Source organism: Pelmatolapia mariae, linkage group LG4 (genome assembly GCF_036321145.2).
Source record: "Pelmatolapia mariae isolate MD_Pm_ZW linkage group LG4, Pm_UMD_F_2, whole genome shotgun sequence".
Lineage (NCBI taxonomy): Eukaryota > Metazoa > Chordata > Actinopteri > Cichliformes > Cichlidae > Pelmatolapia > Pelmatolapia mariae.
The window spans coordinates 9133399-9161120 of record NC_086230.1 but is presented as its reverse complement, the minus strand read 5'-3'; the positions used below and the strand labels follow the sequence as shown (position 1 = coordinate 9161120).

The 27722-nt window shown below is 42.5% G+C and overlaps 1 protein-coding gene and 1 long non-coding RNA gene across 2 annotated transcripts in view; both read right to left on the bottom strand.

Moving 5' to 3' along the window:
- The window catches only part of LOC134625936 (uncharacterized), a 57255-nt gene that overhangs the window by 4665 nt on the left and 24868 nt on the right, over positions 1-27722 (bottom strand). The window lies entirely within an intron of this gene.
- foxd7 (forkhead box D7) lies at positions 9806-11279 on the bottom strand. The gene has a single exon (XM_063470487.1). The coding sequence runs from the start codon at positions 11027-11029 to the stop codon at positions 10058-10060; it is 972 nt and encodes a 323-aa protein (XP_063326557.1). The 5' UTR covers positions 11030-11279; the 3' UTR covers positions 9806-10057.

Below are 27722 nucleotides of genomic sequence, written 5' to 3'. Positions count from 1 at the left end.
GATCAAATGCTCCCAAGGTGTGGAGTGTGTGTGTGTCTATATAACTCTACATTTCTCTCCACTGCCACTATACCAGCACCAGAGCTGCTGCCCCCGCCTTTTACAGAGCCCAGGACCTCAGTGTGCCCTCTGAGTTTTCTCTTTATGAGCTCTAGTTCATCCTTCGACTTGCAGAGAAAACAAGAGCTGCACAGGCTTTTATAGGACTCCTGGGGAATACACGAAGAAGAAAAAAATAAGAGAGCAAAGTTTTTAGCAGGCAGTTTGAGGCTTCTGCACTGTGAAGGATGACTGATAGAAGAGGCTGAAGTGTTGGCTGAAGGATTAAACACAATGTTACCCCCATTTACCGCAGCCTCTGACCTTCAGCTGCCCAGACGATGATAGAAAAATGCTCCAAAGAGACAAAGCGAACCAGATGAAGATGAAGAGAAATAAAAGGCAGCCACAAGAAGGGTGTGAACTTTCCCCCACCGACACGAGCTCACTTTTGTGGGCTCCCTCCTCCATGGGGAGTACCCAAGATAAACAAGCCTGTTCCTCTAACACCTTTCACCTCTCCTCCTGACCTCAGTTCATCCCACCTTTTTCACTCATCTCTGGAAAACGTTCTCCCCTCCACTCCTCTTTGTTACTTCCTTTCTCCCCGTCCGTCCAGATGTTTGGCCCAGTGGCGGCAGCAGCAGCAGCAGCAGCAGTGAGAGCGAGGACCCGGGGCTACGCGGTGGGGATCTCCAGCAAGGATTGGAATGCTGACCCTCGATCCATCTCCATCAGCGGAGACGGATTTGTTTGACTTGAGATGTGATTGTGTTTTCTCTTCCCCACACCTGCAGCTTCCTCTGAACCGTGCTCCCACCCACTCACCCACCCCGTTCTTCTTTGGACCCTCGCCGATCAATTGCTTTAACTTGGCAAAACACTCGTCCAGCTGCTACTGCTTTTCCACATCTTTTATATTTTCTCTTATGCGGCCGGCCTGCCAAGTAAGAGTTGCAGTCGCATCACAGCAAGTTGGCGTTTTGACAGATATTTGAATCCAATGAAGTCATGAACTGAAGCGGTCCACTGACAGTTCCTGTCTCTTTCTTCTGTTTGTTGTCACATGTGCTTTGATTGACTGTAGTGAAAGCAGGCCTCTGGGGGAGTAGTTTCATTATCAGAGGCTGCTCATGTGGGATCTGCATAAAATAATAAACCTCCTCTGTCTTGTGATGGTGTTCTCTTCCCACCCGGAGCTGAGCAGGCATTGTGACTTTCAACAAACTGTGGTTTCTTGCAGATCAAACATTCCTCTTGTTTTTGAATTTATCATGCGGCAAACCCGCCCTCATTAGTCAATGGCACTCAGCAAGTTGTAGCGTTTAATTCCGCGGGGCCGCCCAAACTTATCACCCTTCATTTCAACATGGTGGGCTGCCCTGTTGCTGAAACCCTCTCAAGCGGTTCCAGACATCTGACAACAGCCACATTTATTTATTGACTTCATTTCGCTTACAGGGCAGCCTTTACAGCTCCCTTGAGTGATACAGAGTTAATGTAGAACTGTTCATTGCTCGTGAGTGTTTTTTCACTCCTCCTCCTCTACCGCCACCTCCTCTCCCTCCTTTTTAAACTGTTCTTAAGTGTTTAAACACGCGGGTAATGACGTGCTGTTGTGGAAGTGAAAAACCATGTGGGATAAAAAAAGAAAAACATCCATGTGGGCTTTTTCCCCCAAGGAGAGCACGAACCACCGAGGACGGGATGAGAGCGAGGAAGGCCCTGTTAATCAAAATGAATGAGCACCTCTCAGGGCCCTTGTGCCGACGAGGCCACGGAGGAGCTCTCAGCCCCCTTCGCTCTGGGAAAGTAGAGCACTGGGTGTAAAAAGAGATCCAGACACTGTGATCAACGCAGCTAGCGGCCAACCAAACTCGTACTTCCTGTTTGCATGACCTTCCAGCGTCATGTAGACAGTAGGTCAGAATAAAAAATTTTTTTTATTTATTTATTCTTTTAGAGTTGTTAAGCAGTTTAGACAAATCTGGATATTTTTCCCCCAGCTGTTTATTTTAATACTTGCATCTTTTTCAGCCATATCTACTACTTTTAGCTTTTTCATCATTTATCTGCTTTCAGCTTTAAAATTGAACTACTTGGAGATAAAAGCTATTTTATGTTATTATTTTTAGCTAGCTGTCTCAACATCTTTGTTAGCTTATCAATACCTTTACCAAAACAATTTTTTTCAAATCATAACTTCTATTTTTTTTTTTAATTATCAAAGCTACTCTGCTAACGCTACTTATTTGCAGAAATGCGACTATAGCATCTTCTGATATTGAAAAGTTCCATTGATCCAAATGAAATATTGATGAAGCCGGCCACTTAATTCACTTAATTACTTAACTGGTTACAAATGTCAGTGCTTTGCAATAACTGGATTCCAAAAGTGTTGGTACTGTGCTGATGGAATCAAATCAAATAAATCATCACAGTCCCTGTTGCTTTTACAAACAATAGATGTCAACATTAGCTTAGCAAAGCAATTATAAACAGGGGGAAAGAAATATGTTTGCTTTATCCAATAGTAACAAAAGTCAGCTCACCAAATATTACATATAGTGTTCCTTGAGTGAATGTAAAAACATTTAAAACACAAACTGGGAATTTAGTTTACTGTTTTCAGTTGTTACCTTAAGCTAAGTTAGCTAGCTGCTGGTGAAAGCTTTAGCTTGGACAAATGAGAATGGTGCATTTCATTTACCCAAGAACAAAAATGTTAACAAACACACTAGCAAACATGCAAAAATTTTATAAAAGAAAGACAATTATTGAGTCAAATAACTATTTAAATGTCTAATTATAACAGGAAACAATTTATGTTGGCTTGTCTTCGGCTGACTGAAGAGAAGTCAACTTGGAGGAAGCTCGTCAGAGTTTAATAACCTAAGACTGCCAAATATTAAAAATGATTTTGAGTTAATTAAGTACATCTTGGTAAGACAAGCCACAGCTGCAGAGAGCTTGGATTACAATGAAGAAAATTGTTGTTACTGAGAAAATAAAAGTGGCCTGATCACAGATCCTTGAGGTGCTCCAAACTGAACTGGTTCCTGCTGACCATCATACAGAGGTAACTGCTAAACCAGAATACGGCTCATCATTAAATTACCATTAGTAAGAAGCAACCATTTCTGCTTTCATAGATAGCATTTTTGCAGCAGAGAATCAGCTGTAGCTGTTTTTAATCAAAAGGAATTTGAGACAAGACAAAATAAACACAAGTGAAGTACGAGCTACAGTTTTTTAGCCAAGATAGTATGACAAAAAAAAATATGAGCATTTTTACAGACAAAAAGGAAATCGCATTAACTTGGAATAAAAGAGGAGACATTAAAGTCGTCATTTCATTAAAAGAGCCATAATTATTGGTGGCTACAGCTTACATAACCCTACAGTTATTATTGCATAGCAGCCTTCAGCCTTTTGAGGATTATCATGTTTTTGCTGTTTTTCCCTTTTTAGCTGATTGAATTTAGGCCCTCTCTGTCTCCTCTCCCTACTGTTGCTCCTACCGCGTTTCACAGAACGCCTTCAACTCAGCAGCTTTTTCAAATTTGGGGCTTGCGACACTCAGCCAAAAGCCGCAAATTACCCCCCTCTAGCAGCAGCGAATTAGGAACAATTTTGTGTTAGCTATAAAAAAGCGAGGGAGAGAGAGAGAAGTGAGGGGAAAATATAGCTTACACCAGGGACCACCAACAGAGGCAACATGGGATGAGCGGCTCGTCGGCCGACAGTTTGGGTGGCAGGGCGGTGCTAGAAAGCAGCCTCAGTGATCTTCAGAGCAATCAATCCTATCATATCACATCTACATAGTACGGCACAACATCCATTACCAAACACAAAGGCCTGAATTAGTGGATTTATGTTGCTGTTACAGGATGTTTGCAGGCCTGTGAATTGGCTTTACAGTTCCCTGAGCACACAGAGACCTGCAGCAATGACACTGACAGCCTCACAGCACCTTACGGCACCTTACAGCCTTATTCACTCCGGCGACACCGAAAGGGAAAGGATCCATATGAGGTGACAATTCACCGCCTGGAATTTTCATTCTCCCTTTCGAAGAGGGTGGGATTTTTGATTTCCCCCCACTATGCGGTTGGTCCTCAACTCAGGGCATTAATGTAAAAAGGGGGTCTTTTTCTTGTTTCTTACAAAGCGTGAGGTTTGGCATGCCCACTTAATCTGCTTCCCTTGAGCCAATCCATGTTTTTCCCATTCTGGCACCCTTTTCTACTCCCTTTTAAAATCCATTTCCAAGTTGTAATGTGCCACTGCAGACGTTATTGAAGGGAGGAAAAACCAAATGTAATGGGGGAGAGCGGTATAGAGAAAAAGAGCAGACGGAGAGGGAGAAAGAGAGGTTTCCAACTATTAACTGGCTAGCGTACCCTGCTCTTCATGGCGATGCCTGGTGTGGAAGGCAGACCACTTTGTCTTCCACGGAGATCAGACGGAGCGGGCGGGCTGCAGCCAGGTTGGGGTTACTGACTCTCATTAGGTTTACACCGACCACCGGGACTCTGACTGCGCGACTGTAACATGAGCCTGCACGGTTATAACCTGACCCCTCTCTGACACACCTTAGCCCTGATGTTAATTGTGCTTCCTGCTCCCTTTTTTTGATTAAATGACACCGATTTTTTGAGTCTTTAAGTCTTTGTTTTTACGGCTAATGGCTCTCATTTAGTGCAGTAAGTGGTTCGGGGGCTGTTGTGGGTGACATCACACTGTTGCCTCTTTGATCTGAGGCCTGAGCGTTTCTCGTGGTAAGCTGACTTCTACCTGCAGCGCATACCGCACACGCTGACGCCAAGCCGGCACGTGTTGCTTCAGACACACACCAAAAAAAAAAAAAAAACATTGGAGAGGGTAATGCCAAGCTGCATGGGCAGGGCAAGGGCATGAGGCCGCCAGCTGGGGAACAGAAGGGCACCAGGAAGGTTGAGAGCAGCACAGGAGGGAGCAAGGCCAAGACCGAGTGCCACCCAGTGAAGCACAGATCGAGTGCTTTGCAGATTTTTTAGTTTTTTTTGAGAACAGATGTGGTAAAAAAAGAAAAAGAACGATCTATGTACTGTATAATCCTGAACGCAACTGTGGATTTTCTCAAGATGCCTAATGGGGCAGTGCATTTCCTCCAGATTTTGGCTGACGGAGACAAGCCGAGGTCTGAGGGTAGGAAGAGAATATCTCAGAGGTTTAACATACTTTGGTTTATTTGGAAGTTATTAAACTACAGCGTCCGAGTTTAGCAAGTAACCTAAAGTATTTGAATAAGTCTGTGCTTCAAGGGATCGTTCACTTGCTGTTTGTTTTTCTACCTCTGTGTTTCTCCATCCTTTCCTCTTCTCATTCTGATTTTTATTGTCCCGCCACCCCCCTCGACTCACCCACCCCCAGCTGTAGATCTTTTACTCTTTATTTTCTCCCACTCCCTGTGAGCGCGTGGCTGAGGTGTGAGATCATTCTCCTTCTGGGTGGCTTTCCTGCTATATGTCACTGTCATCTGTTGGCACTGAGGCTCGAGGGGGGGTCCCTTTTCCAAAAACACACCGCACTCCGCTTCACCACCCTGAGCATAATAAATTCTTGGGCACGAGACTGGAGAGGGGTGTACCAGCGGAGCAGTGCGTTTTACTGGGCTTGGCTGGGTAACACAAAGACCGGTGAAAGAGAGAGAGAAAAGGCAGCAAAAGAAGGGTGGAAGATTTATAATTGAATAACTCCCTGAAGCAGGGCAGCGGGGATTGGCCCTGCCAGGAAAAGCAAACGCCAAGGAGCGAGCAAGGCCCGTGGAAGTCAGCCATTAAAGTGAGAGGAGAGAAAACCTCAGCTGTGATCCGCTTCAGCAGAAAGGTGTGAGATTTACTAATGATAACTGAAAAACCACAGCACCTAGCAGCCATTCTGTTCACCCCACTCTGAATCTGCACGAAAGAGAAAAACAAAACAAAAAACACCCCAGTGAAATAACACAAATCACTGACCGCTTTATCTGCAACAGTGGATCTACCCGACGCAGAGTTTACATGGCTACGGGGGTAACATTTCCCAAATTAGGTCAATTTGAGCTCATATTTACACTAAAACAAGCGACCCTTGGAAAGAACTCGCACAAGATGAAGGGCACGTTTTGATCCGGCGACCTGACAGAAATATGAAATATAACACTAATGTCGGTTCAACGTGTTCATCCGTAGTGAAATTAACCCACTGCAGCCCACATTCGGACACTTTCTTAACCCACGACTCGTAGGCAGCCTCTTAATAAAGACGCTTATTAAAAGAAACAGCACAGTGTAGGGCAAGAAAAATATTCAAGGGGAATTTATTTCAAATTACGCATTTCAAACAACACAGTCGCATTGTTTTTCCTGTCCTGGCTGAACTCGCAGGGGCTGTCCCAGAATGCACCGCTCGCCCCGCTTTCGCTGTGTGGAAGGAGAAGAAGCGAAGGCAACGAGGCGGGGTGCTCCGCCAATGAGTTTATCTTGCCTGTTTGGCTTGGCGTTTGAGAGCGGAGAACGAAAGCAGGGTACGGCCGCGCTGTCAGGCATGAATGGAGTTCTGACCGAATCGACTCACTTTTCCCAGAGAAGCGAGCTCCGCATCAGATACAAGCCGAGATAGCTCCCGACTGGTCATCGGCGTGGAACTGAGCGGAAACTCCTCCGCAGCTGGTGCGACAAGGCACGCAACCGCTGACACGCTGTCACATAGCTGCACATCCACTTATGTGATGAATCATCTTAATATGACACTGATTTAAGTTCTCTGTGGTCCCGTTTAGGGTGCGAAACTCAATCCCCTTGTTTCAAAACTCAGAATGACTTTGCAGATTGTATTTAACTCTGAGGTGACCTTATAAAAAGACACAGAAAAGAGAGAGAGAAAGGTCTGGCTGAAAGTGGGAAAATCTTGCTGTTAATGATTGAAAAAAAAAGAGGTATTACTCGCAGCACGAGTGAAGACTTAATAAAACATGTCACACTTAATGACGCACAAAGGGAAAAAAAGGAGAGTAAAAAAGACTTTAAGCACTGCACTGGCAACTTTTACCTCCCTCAGTATGGAAAACCGATGTGTGTGCACATGAGTATGAGCCCGGGGTGTCTGAATTGCTTATTTTATCAGGTGCACTGGTGCTCTCCCTCCAAAAAAAAAAAGAAAAAAGAAAGTAAAAGACCCTGACTCCTTCTTCCTGGCTGCCAATCAGTCTCTGTGACAGCGTTTGTCTGCTTCACTTTTCTGTTTGGCTCCCCACCAGCAGAACAAGCTTGTTATAAGAAAATGATTTCATGGGGTTATTAGCGTTTCTGTGCCTTAGTCATACCTACAGGAAAAGAATGAGTGTGCGCACACATTCAGGCAGTAAATAAATAAAACTCTCACAAAAGAGTAAAAAGGTTTGGACATCCACCCTGGAGCCTGAAGAAGATCCTTTTACGATTGAAGTGTTCCCTTTACAAGAACAGTGTAAGCATTCAATTATTATGCTGGAGCTACTTGTGGTTCAGACTACATTTTAATTCCCTTATCCTTGTAGTCATATAACAATAGAGTTCACTGAACATACTAAGCATGCGTGTGGCTGTTTATAAGCTGCATCAGTACCTTCTGTGCGACACAAAAGTGCATAATAAAGCCCCTGTGTTAGCACTTTTAAAGAGTCACCACACTCTAGTAGAGCACAGCACTATTAGAAGCAAAGCACAGATGCTGACTAAAAGTATATATGTGCAGCTGCACGTTTAGCTTTCCAATCAGATAAGTTCTAATAGCAAAAGAGGGCCCCGGTGCATGATAGGAATCTTATGACGGATTAGCTGAACCACAGCTCTTGCCACACTGTTTAAGATTAGCACCAGAAATATTAGACATTTGGTTATAAGAGGAAAAAAAGACAGAAAGAAAAAGCAAAAAACAAAACCTCAGTACAGATTGAATTAAATCTGATCATCCCAAAATGGTAAGACATTTCCTGAATGGAGTGCAGAGAAAGAGGAAGACATGCAGCGCGAGCATGTGCTCTTCCTTTAGGAGCGGGCAGCTTAACAGCTCGCCATCAGGTAACAATCTTTTTATTTGTTTCAGTCCCTCGCTGGGTGCCAAAGCCTGCTAAAGGACTAAGCGTGTGGTGCGATCCATCAGCCCCGTCCAAGAGCTTCAGCGTGGTAATCCATCTAAAGCAGAGTCAGAATAGAATTAAATAAATACTTCCATGCTCTGCAACCCCCGAATTATTTTACTACTGTCATTCTCACTATGAGGCAGCGCCGCGTGCACTTAAATGAAAAGGAAAGGGGAAAATAAATCAGATAATTTGAAATAGCAGAAAATGAGCAGAAATACATATTTTTAGATTTATTCTGTGTTCGCTCAGATTGAATCACAGCGTGACTGCTCAAGCAGAAAGACTGATATATTTATTTTAGCCTCAGATTGGGGTTGATTTAATCAGACTGGGTTTAACTGAGATTTAAAGATCGGAAGATAAATTGGGAATGGAAAAGAAATAATTGGAAAAAAATACAACATTAAAAAAAGAGTGATATCTGATTGCTATATTTTCTTATTGTGAAACCTGTAAGGTAGAGGATTGTTTTTAGAGGCATTGCTTAAAACGCAGGCAGAATTTATTTATTTCTATTATTTTTAAAACAGAATTTAAATAAAGTTACTTCTTTAAAACTGTCTAATACTCAAATCGGATTTTTAAATGTTTTTTTCTTTAATGTTTCTAAGTAAGACGACAAAACCATGATTATAAAAAGAAAAAAACATAAACTGAATTGAGGAATGTTTGGGAAAACCTCCTGTGTGGAAACTCTGGTCAGTAAATGAGCAGAAAGCCTTTATGAATATCTGACATGAAAATGTGTTGCACACATTTTCTGTGTGTGGTCCTGCAAAATAAGCCAATTATTATAGGCATGTATGTTTTCAGCGTTATGGCTATGAAAACGACACACACACACACACACACACACACACACACACACACACACACACACACACACACACACACACCATAGCTTGTATAAATATTATTTATACATATTTATACATATAAATATAAGCTATGCGTTTAGTCTTGCTTTAAAAGCTCGGTGTCTGATTAGAACCTTTCTTATTTCTCTATTAATGCGCATTAAAAACGAGGCCATCCAAAGTGCCTTTGACCTCGACCCGCCTGTTATTTATTTTAACATCATGTTGCTTTTCTCCATTACTTTGAAAAATAATGACATTTCTTATTTAACAAGCCACTGTTTCGCGGTTCCTTTTAAATATTACATCAGATTATTAAATAAATAATAAAAGATCTTGGAGACCCATAATTAGAAAAAAAATCCCAAAATTACGAGTGTTACCTTCGCTTGTATTTGATCAGTTATTTAAAGCAGAAGAGAGTCACGTGTTTAAAATGAGAGAGTGTAAGACATAAGGCTAAAAAAGACTGCGCACTGATTTAATGTAGGTCAATTTGACTGCTTACTTTCTTTGCCCCTCTGAACATTAGTATGAATAATTGGAATTTAGATAAAAATGAAATCCAGAAATATAAAGCCTTTTAAACCCAGAGATAAAAAAAAAAAAACAGCTATAACAGCTGTTAGCAAACAAAACCGTGCACGCACATTTAAATGATTTCAAAAAGTATGAGATTCCTGACATGCATGTGTGCAAAATACAAATTAACGCAAGGTTTAAATACTCAGCTTTATTTCTTTACAGAAAAAAGACGTAAAGGAAACTCGTCATTTAAATATTTAAACAAAAGATGATAATTCATGATCAGATTTTTTTTTAAAGGGCGTCTGTTGTTTTTGCCATGAAGCTGGGGAGATCGAGGAAAAGTTTCGAGCATTTCTGCAACATTCTTGTAAAAAAACAAAAACAGATCCATCCAATTTCCACTGCAAGCATCTGCTCCAAATGTCTCTGTTTACCTGAGAAAATACAAATTAAAGTCCGCTTTAAGGAGAGGGGAGTGGGGGGATTATTCGTCGTTGGTGTGGATGTGTTTGGCCAGGTCGCCGATGCCACGCTGAGTCTGTAGTTTCTGGTACTCCTGGTGTAAACTGAGGAAGTGCGGAGAAGCCGCCGGGTGGAAGAGAGCGGGGGAGACGTATGCGGCGCTGGAGGTCAGAGGGGAGGAATACGCTGTGCACTGTGCCGGGGAGAAAGCGTCGATGCCCGGCTGAGACTGAAGGAAAGCTTTGGCTGACAGGGCGCTGCGCGAGAAGAAGCTGGAGAGAGCCGGCAGGATACTGCTCACAGGTGGGATGGTGGCGGGGCCGCACTGCGAAGGCGCGTGGTGATGGAGGTAGGGGTAAATCTCCAGACTTGGCAGCTGCAGGGCCGCCGTGCCGAGCCCGTAGGCGCTGTGTGGAAAGCCGTGGAGCGCGCTGGGCTCCAGGTGCTGCTCTTTGAGCGGGTCGAAGCGAAAATGCTGCCGCTTGAAGCGTTTCCTCCGCCGCAGGAAGCTCCCATTCTCAAACATGTCGGAGGAGTTGGGATCCAGCGTCCAGTAGTTGCCCTTCCCGGGGTTCCCGGGCTCTCTTGGCATCTTTACAAAACAGTCATTGAGCGAAAGATTGTGTCTGATAGAGTTTTGCCAGGCGGGGAATTTCTCCCGGTAATAAACGAAGCGGTGGCTGATAAAGTCACATATCTCGCTGAGGGTGAGCCGCTTTTTTGGACTCTGAAGGATGGCCATGGTTATCAGAGCGATGTATGAGTATGGGGGCTTCACCGACGCGGGACCTTTGGTTTTAGGAGCAGGGAGACACGCTGGCGCAGGGCTGAAGGTCTCCCTGTCTTTACTCTGGCTGCTGGACGTCTCCGTGCCGTCTTCGTGCTCGCTTCGCGACTCATCCAAAGGTAAAAGCTGCTCCTCTGCGCTGTCTTTGAGTCCTTCCCCCACCACGTCGATAACAATATCCTCCATGATTTCCAAACCTAATGTCATAGTAGATATCCGCGGTTTTAAAGCCAACACCACCTGGCAACAGGTGGGAGAGCGACAGCTCTTCTTTCAAAGGCGACGAAAAGATCTTTACGCACGGCCCATCTCCATTCACAAAAACACGATCCGAGAGCAGTCCATTTCCTACTTCAGATTCTCCAAACCGCAAAGCATCTACGCTGATATCCTTTTATTTTCACAACTTCTCGCGCAAAAAAGCGGCCAGGACTGACTGTGCGTAAAAGTGCGTGCGTCCTCGGAGATGTCCAGCACCATCTGTAAACTCTCCTGCTTTCCTGCTGGTCGGGTGCTTGTGATGTCACGTCGAGGCACGAGGGAAAGGTTCCTGACCAATGAAAACCGCGCAAAGGCGCAAAGACCAAAGAGGCCTATACCAGCCATCCAGCCAGTGCACTCTCATCATCAGCACATCAGTGCCAAGTCCACGCGGACACATCAGAAATCCATCGAGGAAATCAGAGGAAAGATCGTTTGGAGCGGAATAAAAAAGTTTCCACGGAAAATTAATTTCACAAATATTGCGTAAAAACACTGGCAACTATATAAAAAAATGTAACGAGTAAGAGTGTTTTTATACACCAGAAGACGTTAATTGGAGAAAAGTGTCATGCATGACTTTTTCACGGCTATAAGTTAAAATCACAATTTTGTATCGGAAAATATTAAAGTTTGAGTATGTTTCTTCGCCACTAGAAGCAGTCTTTAATAAACTCTGTATGGAACCTGATGAGATTTGCCTGAAAATCCAAAGAATTTAAAATATTTTTTTATTTGTATTTTTTTTCCACTCTTCGTTTTATTTCCCAACTAAAACACGAAAAGCAATCAAATCTAAAGCACGGTGGTGATGGAAAGTCAGTTTACACCAAAATGACACATTTTAATTTCCGAATCTGCCGGCTGACGCCTTGGAGGGGGGATATCAGATTATAATTTAAAGTGTGAGAGGGAAAATCCCCAAACACTTCTCTACGCGAGGCGAGGACTTAAACCCTAATCCCTCTCGAAGTCTCCTGCAGCCGCACTTTATGCACACTTGACTCACAATTACACGTTTTCAGACGTACAACACTGGAATGACTGCTTTTGGGCAGCTGTGAAAATAATAATTTGTTGCCTTGCATGAGCGCCTTCCTTGAATAAACCGATAAGAAGAGACTATGCGCCCTTTATATCTCATATCTTATTTTATTTATTTATGTATCTATTTTATTCTGAATTTTATTCTGAATTCTTTCGTTTCTCTCAGGGACATATTGCTAGATGTGACCACGTGTGAAATGCAGAAAGAAACAATATTTGATGTGCAGTCTGCGTAATCTGCTGGGCGAAACTCTACACCGCCTGCTCTCCATTTGAACACCTATAAGTCCGTCATAACCTCGCCAGATTATCCTCTTTAATAATGGGCAGCTGAACGCAGAATGGTAATATTGGGATGAAAGTAATAGATTTTCACCTCGCTCAGACATAAAAGAGAAGTGTGGAGAGGAGGGCGCTCTCGGTATTGTTGGGAGGCCTCTGGTTGTTTGTGTTTAATGATGGAGCCCTTTGTTGGGGATTCCCACATTTCCTGCCTCTAATCGTATTGATACCCCGGGGCAGAGGGGAGGCGCGGGGGGAGAAAGAGAGAGACCGGGTCCGGACTGGGTGGGCTATACGGTACCAGCAAAGCTGCAGATGATTTCCCAAATTCATCACGCATGTCTTCACATTGGAAACAGGCCCGAGCGCAATGTGTGGTTTCAATAAGGCGAGAGCGGGAGCGTCAAATCACTACAAAAGCTGAAGGTAGGCCACTCTCAGGGCGGCACGGTTCCCGAGCTTGCACGCGCTGGAGTCACTTCTTGGGGGACCGACGGTGGAGGAGACGCTGTCAGATGAACTGAGGTGGCGATGAATGAGTCCCGATGTTACACTGATAAATATGGCCTCCGCTTTTCTTTTCTTTCTTTATTATAAATTAATGTTATTATTTCTGGTAATTGTTTTGTAAGGGTCACCATAAAAGCTATGCAACATTAAACCCGGGGCCCCCTCTATGAAGCCTTTCTTCTTTTCTTTATGATAAAACGCGTAAAATCTGGGAACCAACAAGGCCTTTTTAAAAGATTAAATCACAACCCTGCTATCTAACAAAAACGCCTATTGTACAGATTTTATTTGTCTGTATCGCAGATGAGAAAGTGGGAGAGTGAGCAGACTCCGAAGGGCCGGTGTAATAACATCATTTGGCAGGAGCTGTGCCGGCGTGGGGGGGGGGGGGGGGGGGGGGGGGGGGGGGGGGAATCTCACTGGATCTTTCTTGAACACTGCAAATACGCGCAGGTCAGAAACTGGGTTATGAAACTGTTGCGGGCTCCTTCAGTTAAAATGTTTTCTTATCTCAGTGAAAGCTTCGAGCACTTCACATGATTCAGGGAGTGATAAAAACAACCCCCCCCCCCCCCCCCCAAAAAAAAAAAAACCCCTCCGAGCGTGTTTTTCATTGGAAGAGGTTGAAACTGCTTCAAAGAGCTGAGGTTGTTTTCTCACAATGCCCCCCTCTCTCATCTTGATTCCCTTAAAATCTTGGCAGGGCAGTGAACATAATATAACGTGTAATTTAAGGTATCATGAATCATAACTGGATGAAGAGAGAAAAAGAGAGAAGAAGAAGAGAAAAAAACAGATGTGCGGAGCCAAACACACATCTGATACACACACATACGCACGCACACACCGTTTAGGGGAGGGTTAGATGTGTAAATTTCACGAGCTGAACTGGTCATTAACACAATATTTACGGGCTGACAAACAGCTCTGTAGCATGCAGGCGGTGATGCAACCTGTTCCCTGCATCTCGTTATCTCAACGCGCTCTTGTCCCTACAGCCACTCTGCTCAGTCACTGGATCCGTTTACAATGAATGGCACAGGCTATCAGTTACAAGACAGTAGTGCTCTGACTAAGTGCTGACATCTTGTGGTGCAAAAGGGGTAAACTCTTTAGCTACAGGTCATCGACATAATCAGAGAACACAGCCTACAGGAACATAGCAGAAAGACGGACCCCGCAGACCTCAAAAATGGGGTGGCACACAATCATTTAAATGTGCACGGAGCTCCTGCCTCAATAAACACGGAGCTATAGCTTAAAGCTAAAGGCAGCAATCTAATGAAGATATAATCTGGTGAAAATGTGTTTTAAAAGTATGAAAAATACTTATAATTAAATAATTCCTAAATAATTCCTTCCTGCTGTTGCCAAGTACTTGCCCATAGTGAAGTCGTTTGATTATTGGGGTTCCTTTCTAATATTGCGGGGTCCTTACTAAAACATTAGCAAAGTGGTTGTGATTTGGTGCTATATAATTAAAATGGGTTTGAATTGAATTGAACTGTATTGTCAGTGTCTCTGTTTTAGCGCCGCAATAGATTGGTGACAGCTGGGATGTGCTCCAGCCCCCCATCAGGGACCCCGAATTGGATAAGTGGAAGAAAACGGATGGGCATGAGTGTCCTTATAAACACACACCTGTTGTTCTCACTCTCGCTCGTTCTCTCCTGTTGCCCTCTGCTCCTCAGGGGGTTTTCTGTGTCTGTTGGAAGTTGATCATCTCTTGTACTCCTACCTCTCTTCATCCTTTCACACAGAGTACTGAATTTTACCAATAATGTCACTCTTTTATGGTGATAAATAAATATAAGAGGTACTTTCAGCTGTCCCCTTAATGCCCAAGGGGTTGTCATAGCGGATGGATCCGCATGTTTGATTTGGCACGGCTGACACAACCCCCCCATTTATCTGGGTCTGTGACCCCACTGAGGTTGAGTTTGTGTCTCCTCCTGAAATTGAACCAGGGCTAACCACAGAAGCACCAATAAAATCAAAACGCAAAACAAACAAACAACCTTTTTTTTCCATTTGTGCCACTTAGGTGTGTGTTTGATCATTATAAAATATATATACAATATAATAAAGCTATAACTGTGTGAATAGATCATGAATTTGAGTTCTAGTTAAAAAAAAAAAGCTTTGAGTGTTTAGTTAGAGTGGAGAAGAACTAAGTCCATTTAGCATTTACCAACCCTAGAACTGTGTCCTGAATGTCTGTTGGACATTATGCATCACATTAACCACAATACTGTTAAAACTATGCAGTCCAAATGGATGGAAACTCTGCATTCAATCTTTAAATGTTTTCCTGAATTGCTCTGACTTGAATGAATGCTCTGTAGAGTTCCACTCAATTATATTTTAAAGAGAAACACAAACCCAGCTCGTCTCTACGCTGTATGAGCAGACTCTTCAAAGGCTTACCTTTTTTGTACTTTAGAGCTCTAATTCATCATTAACTCTCGCTCTGAACCCAGTTTCCCTAAAAACACCCTGAGACAGAACAGCGATGAAGAAATTTAACTGAACTAGTGGTAACATTTTATAATACAGCCAGGAGGTAAAAGTGTAATCCCTCTGTAATTAAATGGAATTTCAATGTATTTTATTTGAAATTAATTATATTTAGCTACAAATACTTAAAGAATACAGAGGTAACTGGTTAGTTTTTACAGAAAACAAATGAATAATTATAGTGTAAGTAAAGTACTGCATGAGTAATTTTAGGTAGTGTGCAATTTTATGGTAATTTCTTCCAGAAAAACAAGCAATATTTCCCTATTTTATATGACAAATATACTTTTTGGGTCACGTTTTTTTCTTTTCTTTTTGCAGATGTATTGAATATGCATTGTCTTGATTTGCACAATGGATATTTTATTATTCAATTATCCTTTTATTTGATCAATATAAATGTGATAAGGATTGTTCTGCCTTACCAACTTCCAAAAATAAATAAAGAAATTATGTAAAAATTTGCAGGCCTATGTGACCTTATCATGATGGAGCCAAGTCTAACCTTTTTATTTCCTTTCACAATCACTGTTTGAACATAACTGCCAAAAAAAGTGTACAGGTAAGTAGTGTCTGTGAAATACCTGGAAGTTAGATAAGATAAGCCACTCCACATGGGCCGCGCCCCTAAAAGTACAGCGTATTTAAAATGGGGAGATATTGCTTGTTTTTGCTTTTTGTATTTACAATTTTTGACAGAAAAACTTGTGCATCCTTTCCTGTAAAATACCTGAAGTTATGCAATACTTAAATTACTACCTAATTACTTAGGCATTACTTAAAATTACTTAAAGACTACTTTAATTAACCTACAGTATATTTGCAAATATAATTTCTTTGTTTCCTGTAAAAGCTGACTTGTTACCCCTTATTCTGGTGTACCTATCTTTAAGTATTTGTATGTAAATAATAATAAATTATAATATCAAATAAAATACATTGAAATTCCATTTAATTACAGAGGAGTTACAGCTTTTAGCTTATTATAAAGTGTTGTCAGATTGATACAGTTAAAACAGAATCTCTCACTACGATGAAAAGCCAAAAACACCCGCTGCCATGAGCAAACTGATTTGTAGCGAGCTCAACACCTCATTAAAACAATTTACTGGCTTCAGTAACAATAAAACCTCCTTTGATTTTCTGAGCTTTTATGGCATCCAGCTCCTGTAACTTTACAGTTTGGACTTTATGCACACAGATCTCTATATACATCAGTTTTTCTGACCATTTTGGAAAAACAGAGCCTTTCTGTGTGGAGTTTGCATGTTGCATGTACTCCAGCTTCCTCTCAGAGTTAAGAAGACATGCATGTTATATTAACTGGTGAGTCTAAATTAGCCACAGGTGAGAATGGGAGAGTGTACAGTTGTCTGTCTCACCTATCCAGCCCTACGACAGATTGGCAACCTGCTCGGGGAGCATCCTGTTTCTGTGACAGCTGGGATAACCTCCAGGCTCCGAGACCCTAAAGTGACTAAATGAATGGACATATATAACTCCAATTAACATTCACAGTGATTACTGTGTGATTACAGATTGACTGAATACTGTGTACCCTGGCCAGAAAGAGATTGATGGAGTTTCTTGAAATTTCCAATAGAGGGCGCTGTTACACCAGAAATGTTTTACGTCAAGTTCCAGGCGTCTGAAACTGGGTTGCCACAAGGCCTTCATTCAATTCTACATTTATTTCTCTGTTTACATTTAGGGCCACAAGTGGTGTGGGAATTCTTTCATCGTGCTGTCGAGTGAAGCGTGTGCCATGTAAGACGGAGTAACACGCTGCACCTCGGTCAGAGTGTCAGAATGCATCAGCACTGTGCTAAACTAAGTGAACTAAGTGTTCTTCTGGTATTCTTTGACTCAGAAAACTGCTGTGACCGGCCAAATGCCTGTGGAAGACAGGGTTGACATTTCCTACATTATTTTTTATTGAGTCTGACAGTAGCGGTTTGTCTGAAGTGTAGTGTTCGCCCCTGAGCTGCTGTGCGGAGAGGCCCAAGGATGGAAAGAATGTAGATGTAGTGCTTTAAGGCTCAGCAGGTACCATGTTGAGTGATAGTCAGAGGTCAGGATGCTGGCTGGAGCAGCTAGCAAGCTATTAGACTGTAATGAGAAGTCACAGGAGAGCTTTTGCTGGGTTTGTCCCGCCTGTCTGCTTGGCTGCCTTCACAGTCTCAAGTGGATGATGGAGAGAGATATTCTGGCACTGTTTAAGACCTACAGCAGCAATGCAAAAAATATACAACACATTACTGCTCTGCTTGAACTCTTTCACTTCCTTGTTTCATACCGCCTTCAGCCTCAGATGGGATGCTAATCTTTAACTGTCATCATTTGGACTGGCACTGCTTTGGCAACTTGTTTGTACTTGTCTGAAAGGGACACAGATGTATTTCACTGGAAAAAAAATATGAATGTGGTATGAAGAGAGTTTGCTTGGATAAAAATCTCCTGAGAAATAAAACAAAAAGACAACATCTCGGCTGGAGGGATGCGTGATGTAAGCGGGCAGATGGCAGAGAGCCTGGGCAATAATACTTCAGAATCCAGCGTATAAACACGCTCGGCCAAGCTGCAGCCGCACACTTTCTTTCATGAGGTTTTCCGAAGACGGGATGTGAGAAATCTCAGAGGTTGGTGGGAGCAGACCACCTGGTTTTGGTAATCCTTGAAAAACACAAGCGTGAGATGGTTTGCTTACACTGAAACTCGGCACAGCCAGTTTTCTCCATTTACTCACAGGGCAAAGATTTTCCAAACAGCTGCGGTGAACAGAAAAGGAAAAAGGGAACTTAAAAAGTGTTCTCCAATCAGAGCTCTAAAACCCCATATACTTCATACTAATTTTGGGGTTTCTATCCTTTAAAATAACATAGTATGTGCGACAGTAACACTTTTCTAAATAAGGAAATGTAGCACATGTCAGAGCTCTTGGTGTGACATGAAAGCACGAGTGTAAATTATTCTCTGACATCTGAAGCAAGTGGTTTAAGAACATGCACTCACCCCCACTTGCTCCTTTGTGCATGAAGAGGCCCTGCACAGCAACTGGTCCCTTGACACCCTGGGGTCATGACCCCTGGTGGCTCAGATGTGTATTTAGAAGTCAGGCTGCTACTCTGAGGGCCTCAAACACAGACTCCTCTCCTCGTAATCCATCAACACCCCTCTGACAGAGAAACCGTGAACACTTGTGCGTTCTTGTCATGAACTCCTACAGAACATTAAAGATTAAAACAACAGCATACTTTTTTATATCAACCATTTCTGAAATCAGCCATCACATTTTCATAACTTCTCCAGCTACATGTCCAGAGACTGATACGCACGTTGCAGAAGTGGTTTTAGACAGGCACCAAAGCCAAAACCTAAAACCTTCAGCCGTGACACTAAACAGATTCCAGGGGTGAGTCCCACTGGACAAGTTCAACGCTGACAGACACATTCTTCCATCGGAGTCACATCAGCAAACCCAGCTGGGCTCTCTTTTCAAGCCCGTGACCTTCCTGACATCCTTGGATAGCAACAGCGCTGCCACTAAAACACAGGTGTGGATGGATTGAGATACAGGGCCTCTGTTCCAAGTTGTGCCCACTGGTTTTTCAAACCTAATGTGTTGAGCATGTTATTTTTGTTGGAACGGGACCATTTGCCTCGGAAACGTGTAGGAGACGTGGGATGACAAACGACATTTGGCTCTAGTTTTCATTCAGCTGTCTGTTGAATAATGCCGATCTAGATGCGCAGTACAACACTACACATTGCACGGACGATGTAAGACATAAGTCTTTTGTTGAGTTTACCAGCATTTGGCAGAAAAGGCTAATGGAAGATCACTTTGCTCTGATTTAATAGCAGTGGCCTCACAAGCTTCATACAAGCAAAAGTGCAAGTGTGTGGAGTGTGTGACAACGGTTGGATTTACCATAACAAGTCCTACATTTCAGGCAGCTGCAGACAAAAACAGACCAAATGATTTCGGATTGTGACTGTCACTTTTATCAGCTGAATGCTAAGCTTTGTTAAAATGTTTTATACCTAGCTGATATTACACAAGTTAGCTAAGTCAGCTAATTGTAGCTAAGGTGTGTTATGAGTATGCTACGGCAAACTGTTAATCCTGTTTACATGGACAAGCACTGAAAGCTGGTCTTTGAAGTAATGCTGGATACTGTATTATAGGAATTCTCATAGATATTAGCTATACGTCAAAAAGTATCTAAAAAGAGCAGAAAGTTTCCTGAAAGCCTACTTGAGCCTGGTTAATAACTGTTGATTCCTACGATAAATTAGGGATATTAAAAACCATTTTTACATTGTGGTACAAAAAATGCGGTTAGTCTCTATGAATAACATCAGTTCTTCATAACAACTGTACAAATGTGTGACGAGAGAAATTCTAGTATTTTATATTGCTGTTAGTGCTAATTAGCATGTACATGGGTGTTGCATCCATAAAACTGATGAATGCAGAATCATAAAAAAATGAAGCTTTTGCAAGACTCTATCTAGTCCTGTGAAAGACCAAGTACACCCGTACTGATTCTGTAGGAATTAAGATGGTAAGTAGCAGCCAGGTGCTGCTCATCTGATTTTCTCCATAAATTAGCCGTCAATAAATGTCAGCACCTCAATAAAAGCAGCACAATTCAGGTGTGTGTTAACACAATGCCACAGTCTTTCCAGGAGTAGATGTCTCAGCAAACTGACCCCAATAGTAGACCATGCAATGCTGAGAGAGACTGCAAAGAACGCAAGAGCGATATCTCAGACTCTACAGTCATCTGTCAGTCTGTGACATATTAAATGTCATGACAATGCAAATGGAAAAAGACTAAACAAGTATGGCTTGTTTCCCAGGAGGAATTTGAATTCTAAAGGTTTGAATCAGAATAATGGATTGCATTTATATAGCGCTTTTCAAGGCACCCAAAGCGCTTTACAATCCCACTATTCATTCACTCTCACATTCACACACTGGTGGAGGCAAGCTACAGTTGTAGCCACAGCTGCCCTGGGGCAGATTGACAGAAGTGAGGCTGCCATATCGCGCCGTCGGCCCCTCTGGCCAACACCAGTAGGCGGTAGGTGAAGTGTCTTGCCCAAGGACACAACGACCAGGACAGAGAGCCCGGGGATCAAACCGGCGACCTTCCGGTTACAGATGCGCTTCCCAACCCCCTGAGCCACGGTCGCCCCGCAGAATAAACCACAGCACTTCAGTTTTGACTCAGGAGACAGACAACTTCTCTACTTTTAAGTAGGGCTGTCAATGTTAACACGTTAGATTAATGCGATTAAAATTTTTAACACATTTAACCCATCTAGAGTGCAGAATGGACAACTTTGGACAAACTGCCCGAAATGCATTGACAGAGACATTTCAGGGATTTTGAGTCATTCTGTGCTCCAGATGGGTTAATTGCGTTAAAAATTTCACATTAATCAGGATGACGCGCTCTCGCTGAGCCTGGTTCTGCAAGAAGTTTCTTCCTGTTAAAGGGATTTTTTTCTTCCCACTGTCGCCAAGTGCTTGCTAAAAGGGAGTCGCCTGATTGTAGGGGTCTTCTCTGCATTACTTGTAGGGTCTTTAAAGGACCTTGAGGTGATTGTTGTTGTGATTTGGTGCTATATACATAACATTGAATTGAACCGAACTGAACTTCTGGAACAATGTCTATTGGACAGAAGAGACCAAAGTGGAGAGTTTGGCCATAACGCACCACAAACACAGCATATTAGCACAAACACCTCATACCAACTGCCAAGCAAGAGGCAGCAAGAGAGATGATGACTTGGGTTTGTTTTGCAACCACAGGACCTGAGCCCCTTAAAGTCAATGAGCTGATCAATGACCTAGAGTCTGTCCAAAAGTTAACGCTTGGCAACAGCTAAAAAAAATGATCAAGGTGTCCACTGAGCCAGTCAAAGTGCAGACCTCAACTCCTTATATATGTTGCAGTGGAACCATAAGAGAGGTGTGCATTAAAGAAAATGTCCACAAACCTCAATGAACTGAAGGAATCTTTTAAAAAAGAGCAAACAACCATATGAGAGTCACACAGAAAACCATTACTTAAAGTTATTGCTGCTAAAGGTGTTTGACCCACCTCTGGATTTGTGTAAATATTAATGTACAAAAATATAAACAGAAACATGGATATTAAGGTATTCTTTTAATGGTAGGGTAAGTAGTAAGATCATTTTGGAACAGACAATCCTGTGTCGTTGATTCAATTGTTGTGCTTGTATTTTTCAGAAACTGATGTTTTGATTTTGTGACAACACCCAAAGTCTTTTCTCTGTATCAGTACAACTCCCGCTTTTCACCATCCCAAAGCTTAAAGACCCACTTATCCTTGTTATACGCAAGTCCATTAAATTCTAGTGAAATGTTATGTGTTTATTTTAATCTGTTTGTGTGCAGGAGTGACACCATGAAAGTCGTCTCTTTTAAATGGCGTGTGAACTCTTACCAAGGTGTCTCGAGCAGTGTTAGCCAACAAATCACTTGATGTGTGCTTGCAGTGTGTCACGGTGCCAATGATCAATGAGGGGGATCTCTGCTGACAGACCCGCTGCAGCTTCCCTTTCTCTTTCCTGGGGATAAGTGTCCAGTGATGGGAAATCCAGGTCACCTGCCTACTCAGCCCCCCACACAGACCAAAATGCAAGCATGTGACTGCTCACGTAGACACCCTATAAACATACACACAGGCATTTGCACAAACAGCTGCCATGAGAATTGTGGGACCTATAAACTTGGCCAGAAAAGCTTGTCAGTGATTAAATAACAGCTATGACTGATGTCCGTGGGTGTAGCTCTTTGTCATTGTGACGTTGGAATCCCAAAGAGAAAGTGTAACAAAGGGCAAGCACGTTCTGACAAGTCCTGTGTGTTGGCATAAGTACTAAATATTGTTAACCAGCTTCCTCAGAAACAACAGCTGTCTTTAGCTAGAGTGAAAACAATTTATGAGCAGCCAAGACAGCTTATTGACTGTAGGCTTTAAAGATGGAATGCATTTCGTTTGGTGTGTGTGTGGGAAAAAATGGTGAGCTATAAAAAAGACTAAAGATATGCCAATTACAGCGAGTGTTTTTCTCCAAGGCTCTGGTGTCTGCGCTTATTGTTGCCGGTCCAACAAACCGACCAGCCAAGAAAAACAAGTATGAAACAGAGGAATGTTTATGTTTTCTAACTTTGCCTTTCAAGCTGTGAAATGGTCATACAGATGCCTGTTTTTAAGGAGAAAATCTTTATTGCTATTGGCTTCATCTGATAATTTTACACTGGAGTCAGGGGGAATTCGGAGGACGGGGGTGGCGTCCAGGACAAAGTGAGAACGATATTACTAATAATGGTTTAAAGTAGATTTTGTGAACCACAGATAACAGGACTGTAAGCTTCTCCCATGTTATCTTCAGGACCAATGTAAACTCTGATGTGATTGTGACACATCAAATCTGTCATGGAATCAGTCACCTTTTTTAGGGTGTGACAAACAACTCCTGCTGCTATGTTGCCCGCCAGCTAGCTGGCAAGACGAAAGGTTTGAGTCAATCCACATTTACAAGTGATGGCAAACCCAAACTAGTACTAGAAAATGTCTTCTCGTGAGAGAAACCCTGGCTCCAAAAAGATTATTATATATATATAATGTCTGTGTAGCTTCTGTCTAGGTACTCCGTCTTTTTTCCACAATTCAGTTCAATTCACCTCAACCCAATTCAAGTCCAGAGACATGTAGTTACCAAGTACAGTTATACTGATAAAGTTTGTCTAGTAGACCACAAGTCACCTTTTCATAGGATGCCAGTTTAACCATCGTCATTAACCATTCTTCATGGGGGGGGGGCTTTTCCCGCCAGTGTCTTAGCAAGACCTGTTTAGTCGTAGTAAGGGCCAGGATGATCCATTTTTTTAAATGGGGGGAGAAGTCGCACTCAGAAAGTCCTGTGGTTATACCAAACGTGGACAGTTTTGGTGAGATGCGATATCTTCTTTTCGGAACACTGAAAATGACCTCCATGATATTTTCCCACCAGTCCCAAAGTGCCGGACAGCTCCATAGAATATGCAGAATCGAGGCAGCCTGGCCATCACATCTCCAGCAATTGTCCATAGGAATCAAGTTCCATTTGTGCAATTGTTGTGGTGTTTGACGCCACCTGTGGATTATTTTTAACTGGATAAATCTGCTGCCTATTTCCTTATACATATTAATATTATGAAGACATGACTCCCATTCAGCTGGAGATACGTCCACTACCAGATCTTGGGCCCAGCAACGTTTAACTTTGGAAAGAGGGTCAGCTAACTGATCTTGCAGTAAACGGTAGATCTTAGAGGCAATACCTTTACCAAAGGGCGATCTCGAAAGCAGTGCTTCCACAGGGCTGCCCATAGGACAGCTCATGGGGCTTCCCGGTCATTTCGATAAAGAGCTGCGCATTTGGACATTTCTTCAGAATTGACTGCGCTGCAAATGATATAGCTCAACAATCTGATCGAAGCTCAGGAAACGTTTGGTTCTGCAATCAAATAAATGTGATACATAGAGGATGGCGGTGCCAAAGCAATTCAAATTCTTTTATTTCCCCATTAATTGGTGATTGTTATTGTCTGTGAGTTTGGATGGTTATCTGTTTCCTTGTAACAGACTAGTGTATATTTTGCCTCTCGTCCTATGGTAGCTGAGATAGACTGGGACTTTCTTTATTAATCTAAGAGGATGAATTATTTTCTTTGTCCATGAGGGTTAATCCAGCTCCTCCTGTAGTTTCACTCTCTGTATCACTTTAATTTATGGCTAAATAACTGCAGGCATCACGGTTTTGCTTCCGCAAACTAATATTTATAGCACCACGTTTCTTTTAGATTACATGTATATGCTGCTGCTGTTGTTAATATGTTCATCATTTATATAACACATTTTTATGATGATGAAAGAGCCACAAATGGCAAATGGACTGGCATTTATATAGTGCTTTTCTTCTCTGTTTGGTTTTAATGACAATGGTACCAAAACCTTTTGGACCAACTTCTTTGAAGAAACTGTCTTTATTTTTCACACAGATCTCTGACACTCAGATATTTTATTGTGATTAGGGTTGGGAACTGGCAACTGATTTGAAATTGCAAAATCCATCAAAATTATATACCCCCCAGGCTTATTCATTCCTTTAATCGACGCTGGCATGTGTCTTTGGTGTAACCACATTGCAAAACAGTTGACGTCAAATGGCTGACAGTGGCAATTTCGCACACCTGAGTCATAAGCAACAATTTGTGCTCAGACTCAGTGATAGTGACAATAACTAAATGTAGCTCTAAGACTCAAATCCTGTGAACGTTTAGTTTTTTCCCCAAACAGATTAAGGAATCAACAAAAGCATCAGAAAAAAAGGACTAAAAACACAACTGTTAAAGGCAGTGGTATGAATAAATATCCATTTTTAACTGTGATTGTGTTCGCACGTGTCTCATTTGCTGTTTTAATTGCCTAACGTAGCCATAAAGCCTACACCGCACAATGAAGACATTGAGTAAAGCGGTCATCCCCCTGTTCTCTGTGAGCCAGAGGTGAGATCCAGCCGACAGCCTGGACCTCCCTCTGATCTGATCATGCTGGACTTAAAACACACTCACGTACACACAAACAACAAAGTCGCTGAACATGTTAACAGCGGGAACAAATGTTGGCAATAAAGACGTCAGACGGGAACTGAGTGGAAATAAATCTTCCTGAAGGATATGATGAATAGCGCAATGTGTGAAGCTGTTCGGCCTGCGCAAGCGGCCACAGACCGGCTCTCAGCTGTGACTGGAGAACATCACGTATTAATTCAAGCTACGCCGTTCAAACAAAACCACCAGTTTTTCATCTGTTCTCAAACACATGGGACCATAAGCACATGTGTAACGAAAGAGTTTTTAGCCCTTCTGCCCTTTCTGTGCTTGGCAGCCAAGTCTCCATCACACGATACCAAAATCCCTGACACGCTGCACCAGCTACATGGGATCGACAAATACTCTACTGAATTCTTTCTTTTGTGCAATTTAAGCTTTGTGAAGTCTCTTTTTTCATCTTTCTAAGCCCCCGACTTTCTGAAAAGAGTCATGTGAAATGGAAGTAAAACAGACAAGAAGTTCAGATAAAGCAAATCTGTCTGATGTCTGTTGTGCTATAAATCAAATCCCACCGGTCTATTTAAAGGTTATGTTCAATGACGTGTAGTTTAAACGAATTCAGCCAGTGAGGTTTCCTGTGTGCCACAGGAATAGATCACACATTATGATCGTTTACAGACACAGTACCGTACTTTTGTCCTCTACCCATCTAGTTTACTCAAAAATGTCTAAAGATAAGTTGTCTGTTATGGGTAGACACAACACTGATTCATTCCTGAGGTGCATTTTTGATGTTTGATTGATTCACAGGTGAGTGTTACGTGGTGAAACAAACAAAAACCCACTCCTCTGAAAATGGTCAGGTACAAGGAAAAAGTGGCCAAATATCCAAACAAAAACTTTCTCCAGAAAGCCTGGAGAACTACTGCTCATGTCTTCTTTTAAGAACATGACAAGAATTTCCTTAGAAAAACAAAATATAAAGATGGAGGAGTGGCTCCAGACTTTCGCATGCTCCTGTACATATTTTTATTCTTGATCTCAAGTAGATCGGCATGATTCACACTTCCAAGTAATCTTTGTTTATCTTATACTAAGCTTCATCTTTTGTAACACAAGCGCTTTGATGTTCACTATCTTTCTTTTGATTGGCTGCCACTCCCAAAACTGAAGGTTTGAACACCAGCTGGGTGGGGATTTGCTTAAAGCAACAGCTATGTGCTTGAAATGAGCTCATTAGGAATATCGTCTCCCAAAGACCAAACTGAGTGAAATCTGAGCTTTTGTTTCACAAGGATTATTTGTTCATAAAGTGACATCATTATTTGAAACTTTGGCCATGTTTGATATTACCATCTACATATCAACAGCGTTTTTATGTCAGAAAATAAGAAATGCAAAAATACACCTTTTAAACCAAAGTTATCCAGTGAGCTAACATGCTAGTTAGCCACGTTATCAGCCACAGTGTTTTATGATCTTCTTCCTATTTTGTTTAACTTAGTTTATTATTTATGAGCAATTTTCCTATCTATGCCTCCAATTTTCTGTTCTCTCAAAGATCGGTAACTTCTTACTGGTCACTGATGCAATTTCTTGTGCCAAAAGGTCAAAAGAATTGTACTTTAGTTGAACTTTTATAGCTTTAACAACACCCAGTGTGTGTGTGTGTGTGTGTGTGTGTGTGCCCTACTCACTTATATGTCTTGACTATAAAAGAATCTGCTCTGTGTGTGTGTGTGTGTTCCTTTGTTTGACCCTGCACAACGTATATTTTCTTCATCCATATGTGAGTGAGGCGGCTGTGATTAGAGGGTGCCACTACAGCGTTCCCCTCAGGCCACTTCACCCTGTTATTTTCCCCTCATCAGCCCGCGCTCTCTACAGGGAGGGTGGGTCCGTGACCTCCCTCCCACGCACAACCACGAGTGAGGGAGGCACCCGTTTCACACAACCCCCTTCTTAAGTCACAGCAGCGAAGCGGTTGAGTTCACAGGCCCCCTTCTGAGTCCCTCACATCCCCTGGCAGAACTCCACATTTCTCATAAAGCAAAGCTCATCAAAATCCCCAGGCCTCCATCCTGAATCCCCCGCGGTCTCCTCCTTACTTTGACACAGACGGATATCGTCACTGTCTTCCATCCGGACTCATGGAAATCATCAAAAGCGATAAACTGGTGACACCGGGGCAGGGTCAAAGCAAACTTTTGAGCCTTCGAGTTCAATTCCCTTTTACCTTCTGAACCGCAAGAAATACGTTACAGAGACAAGGGGAGACCAAAACCGGTGACATGAGCAATATCTCTCGCAAGTGTTCTTTGGCATCCTTTCTTACTTTTTGTCGTATTTTTTAAAAGTCTTTTTCTTCTCTTCTTGGCTCTTTTTCCTGCTCTCTTCCTGCCTCTCCATTTCCCAGCCAGCATTCAGGAACTTTTTAAAAACAGGCTTCAGCGTAAAACAAACAGCCCACGGCCTTCTTTAGTCGAGCTGCCCCATGAAGGCAGGGAACCAAGGAGGGAGGAAAAAAAAACAATAATAGATTCACTAGTGGAATACATGTAGTTCTGAACATCTGCTGGAAGTTTGAAGTTTGGGTTCATGAGGCTTTAGGGGAGTTAAAACAATACTGGACTGTAGAGTTGT

What these genes read in the sequence shown, in the direction of transcription:
- foxd7 (XM_063470487.1), bottom strand. Translation starts at nt 11,029, where the DNA reads ATGACATTAGGTTTGGAAATCATGGAGGATATTGTTATCGACGTGGTG.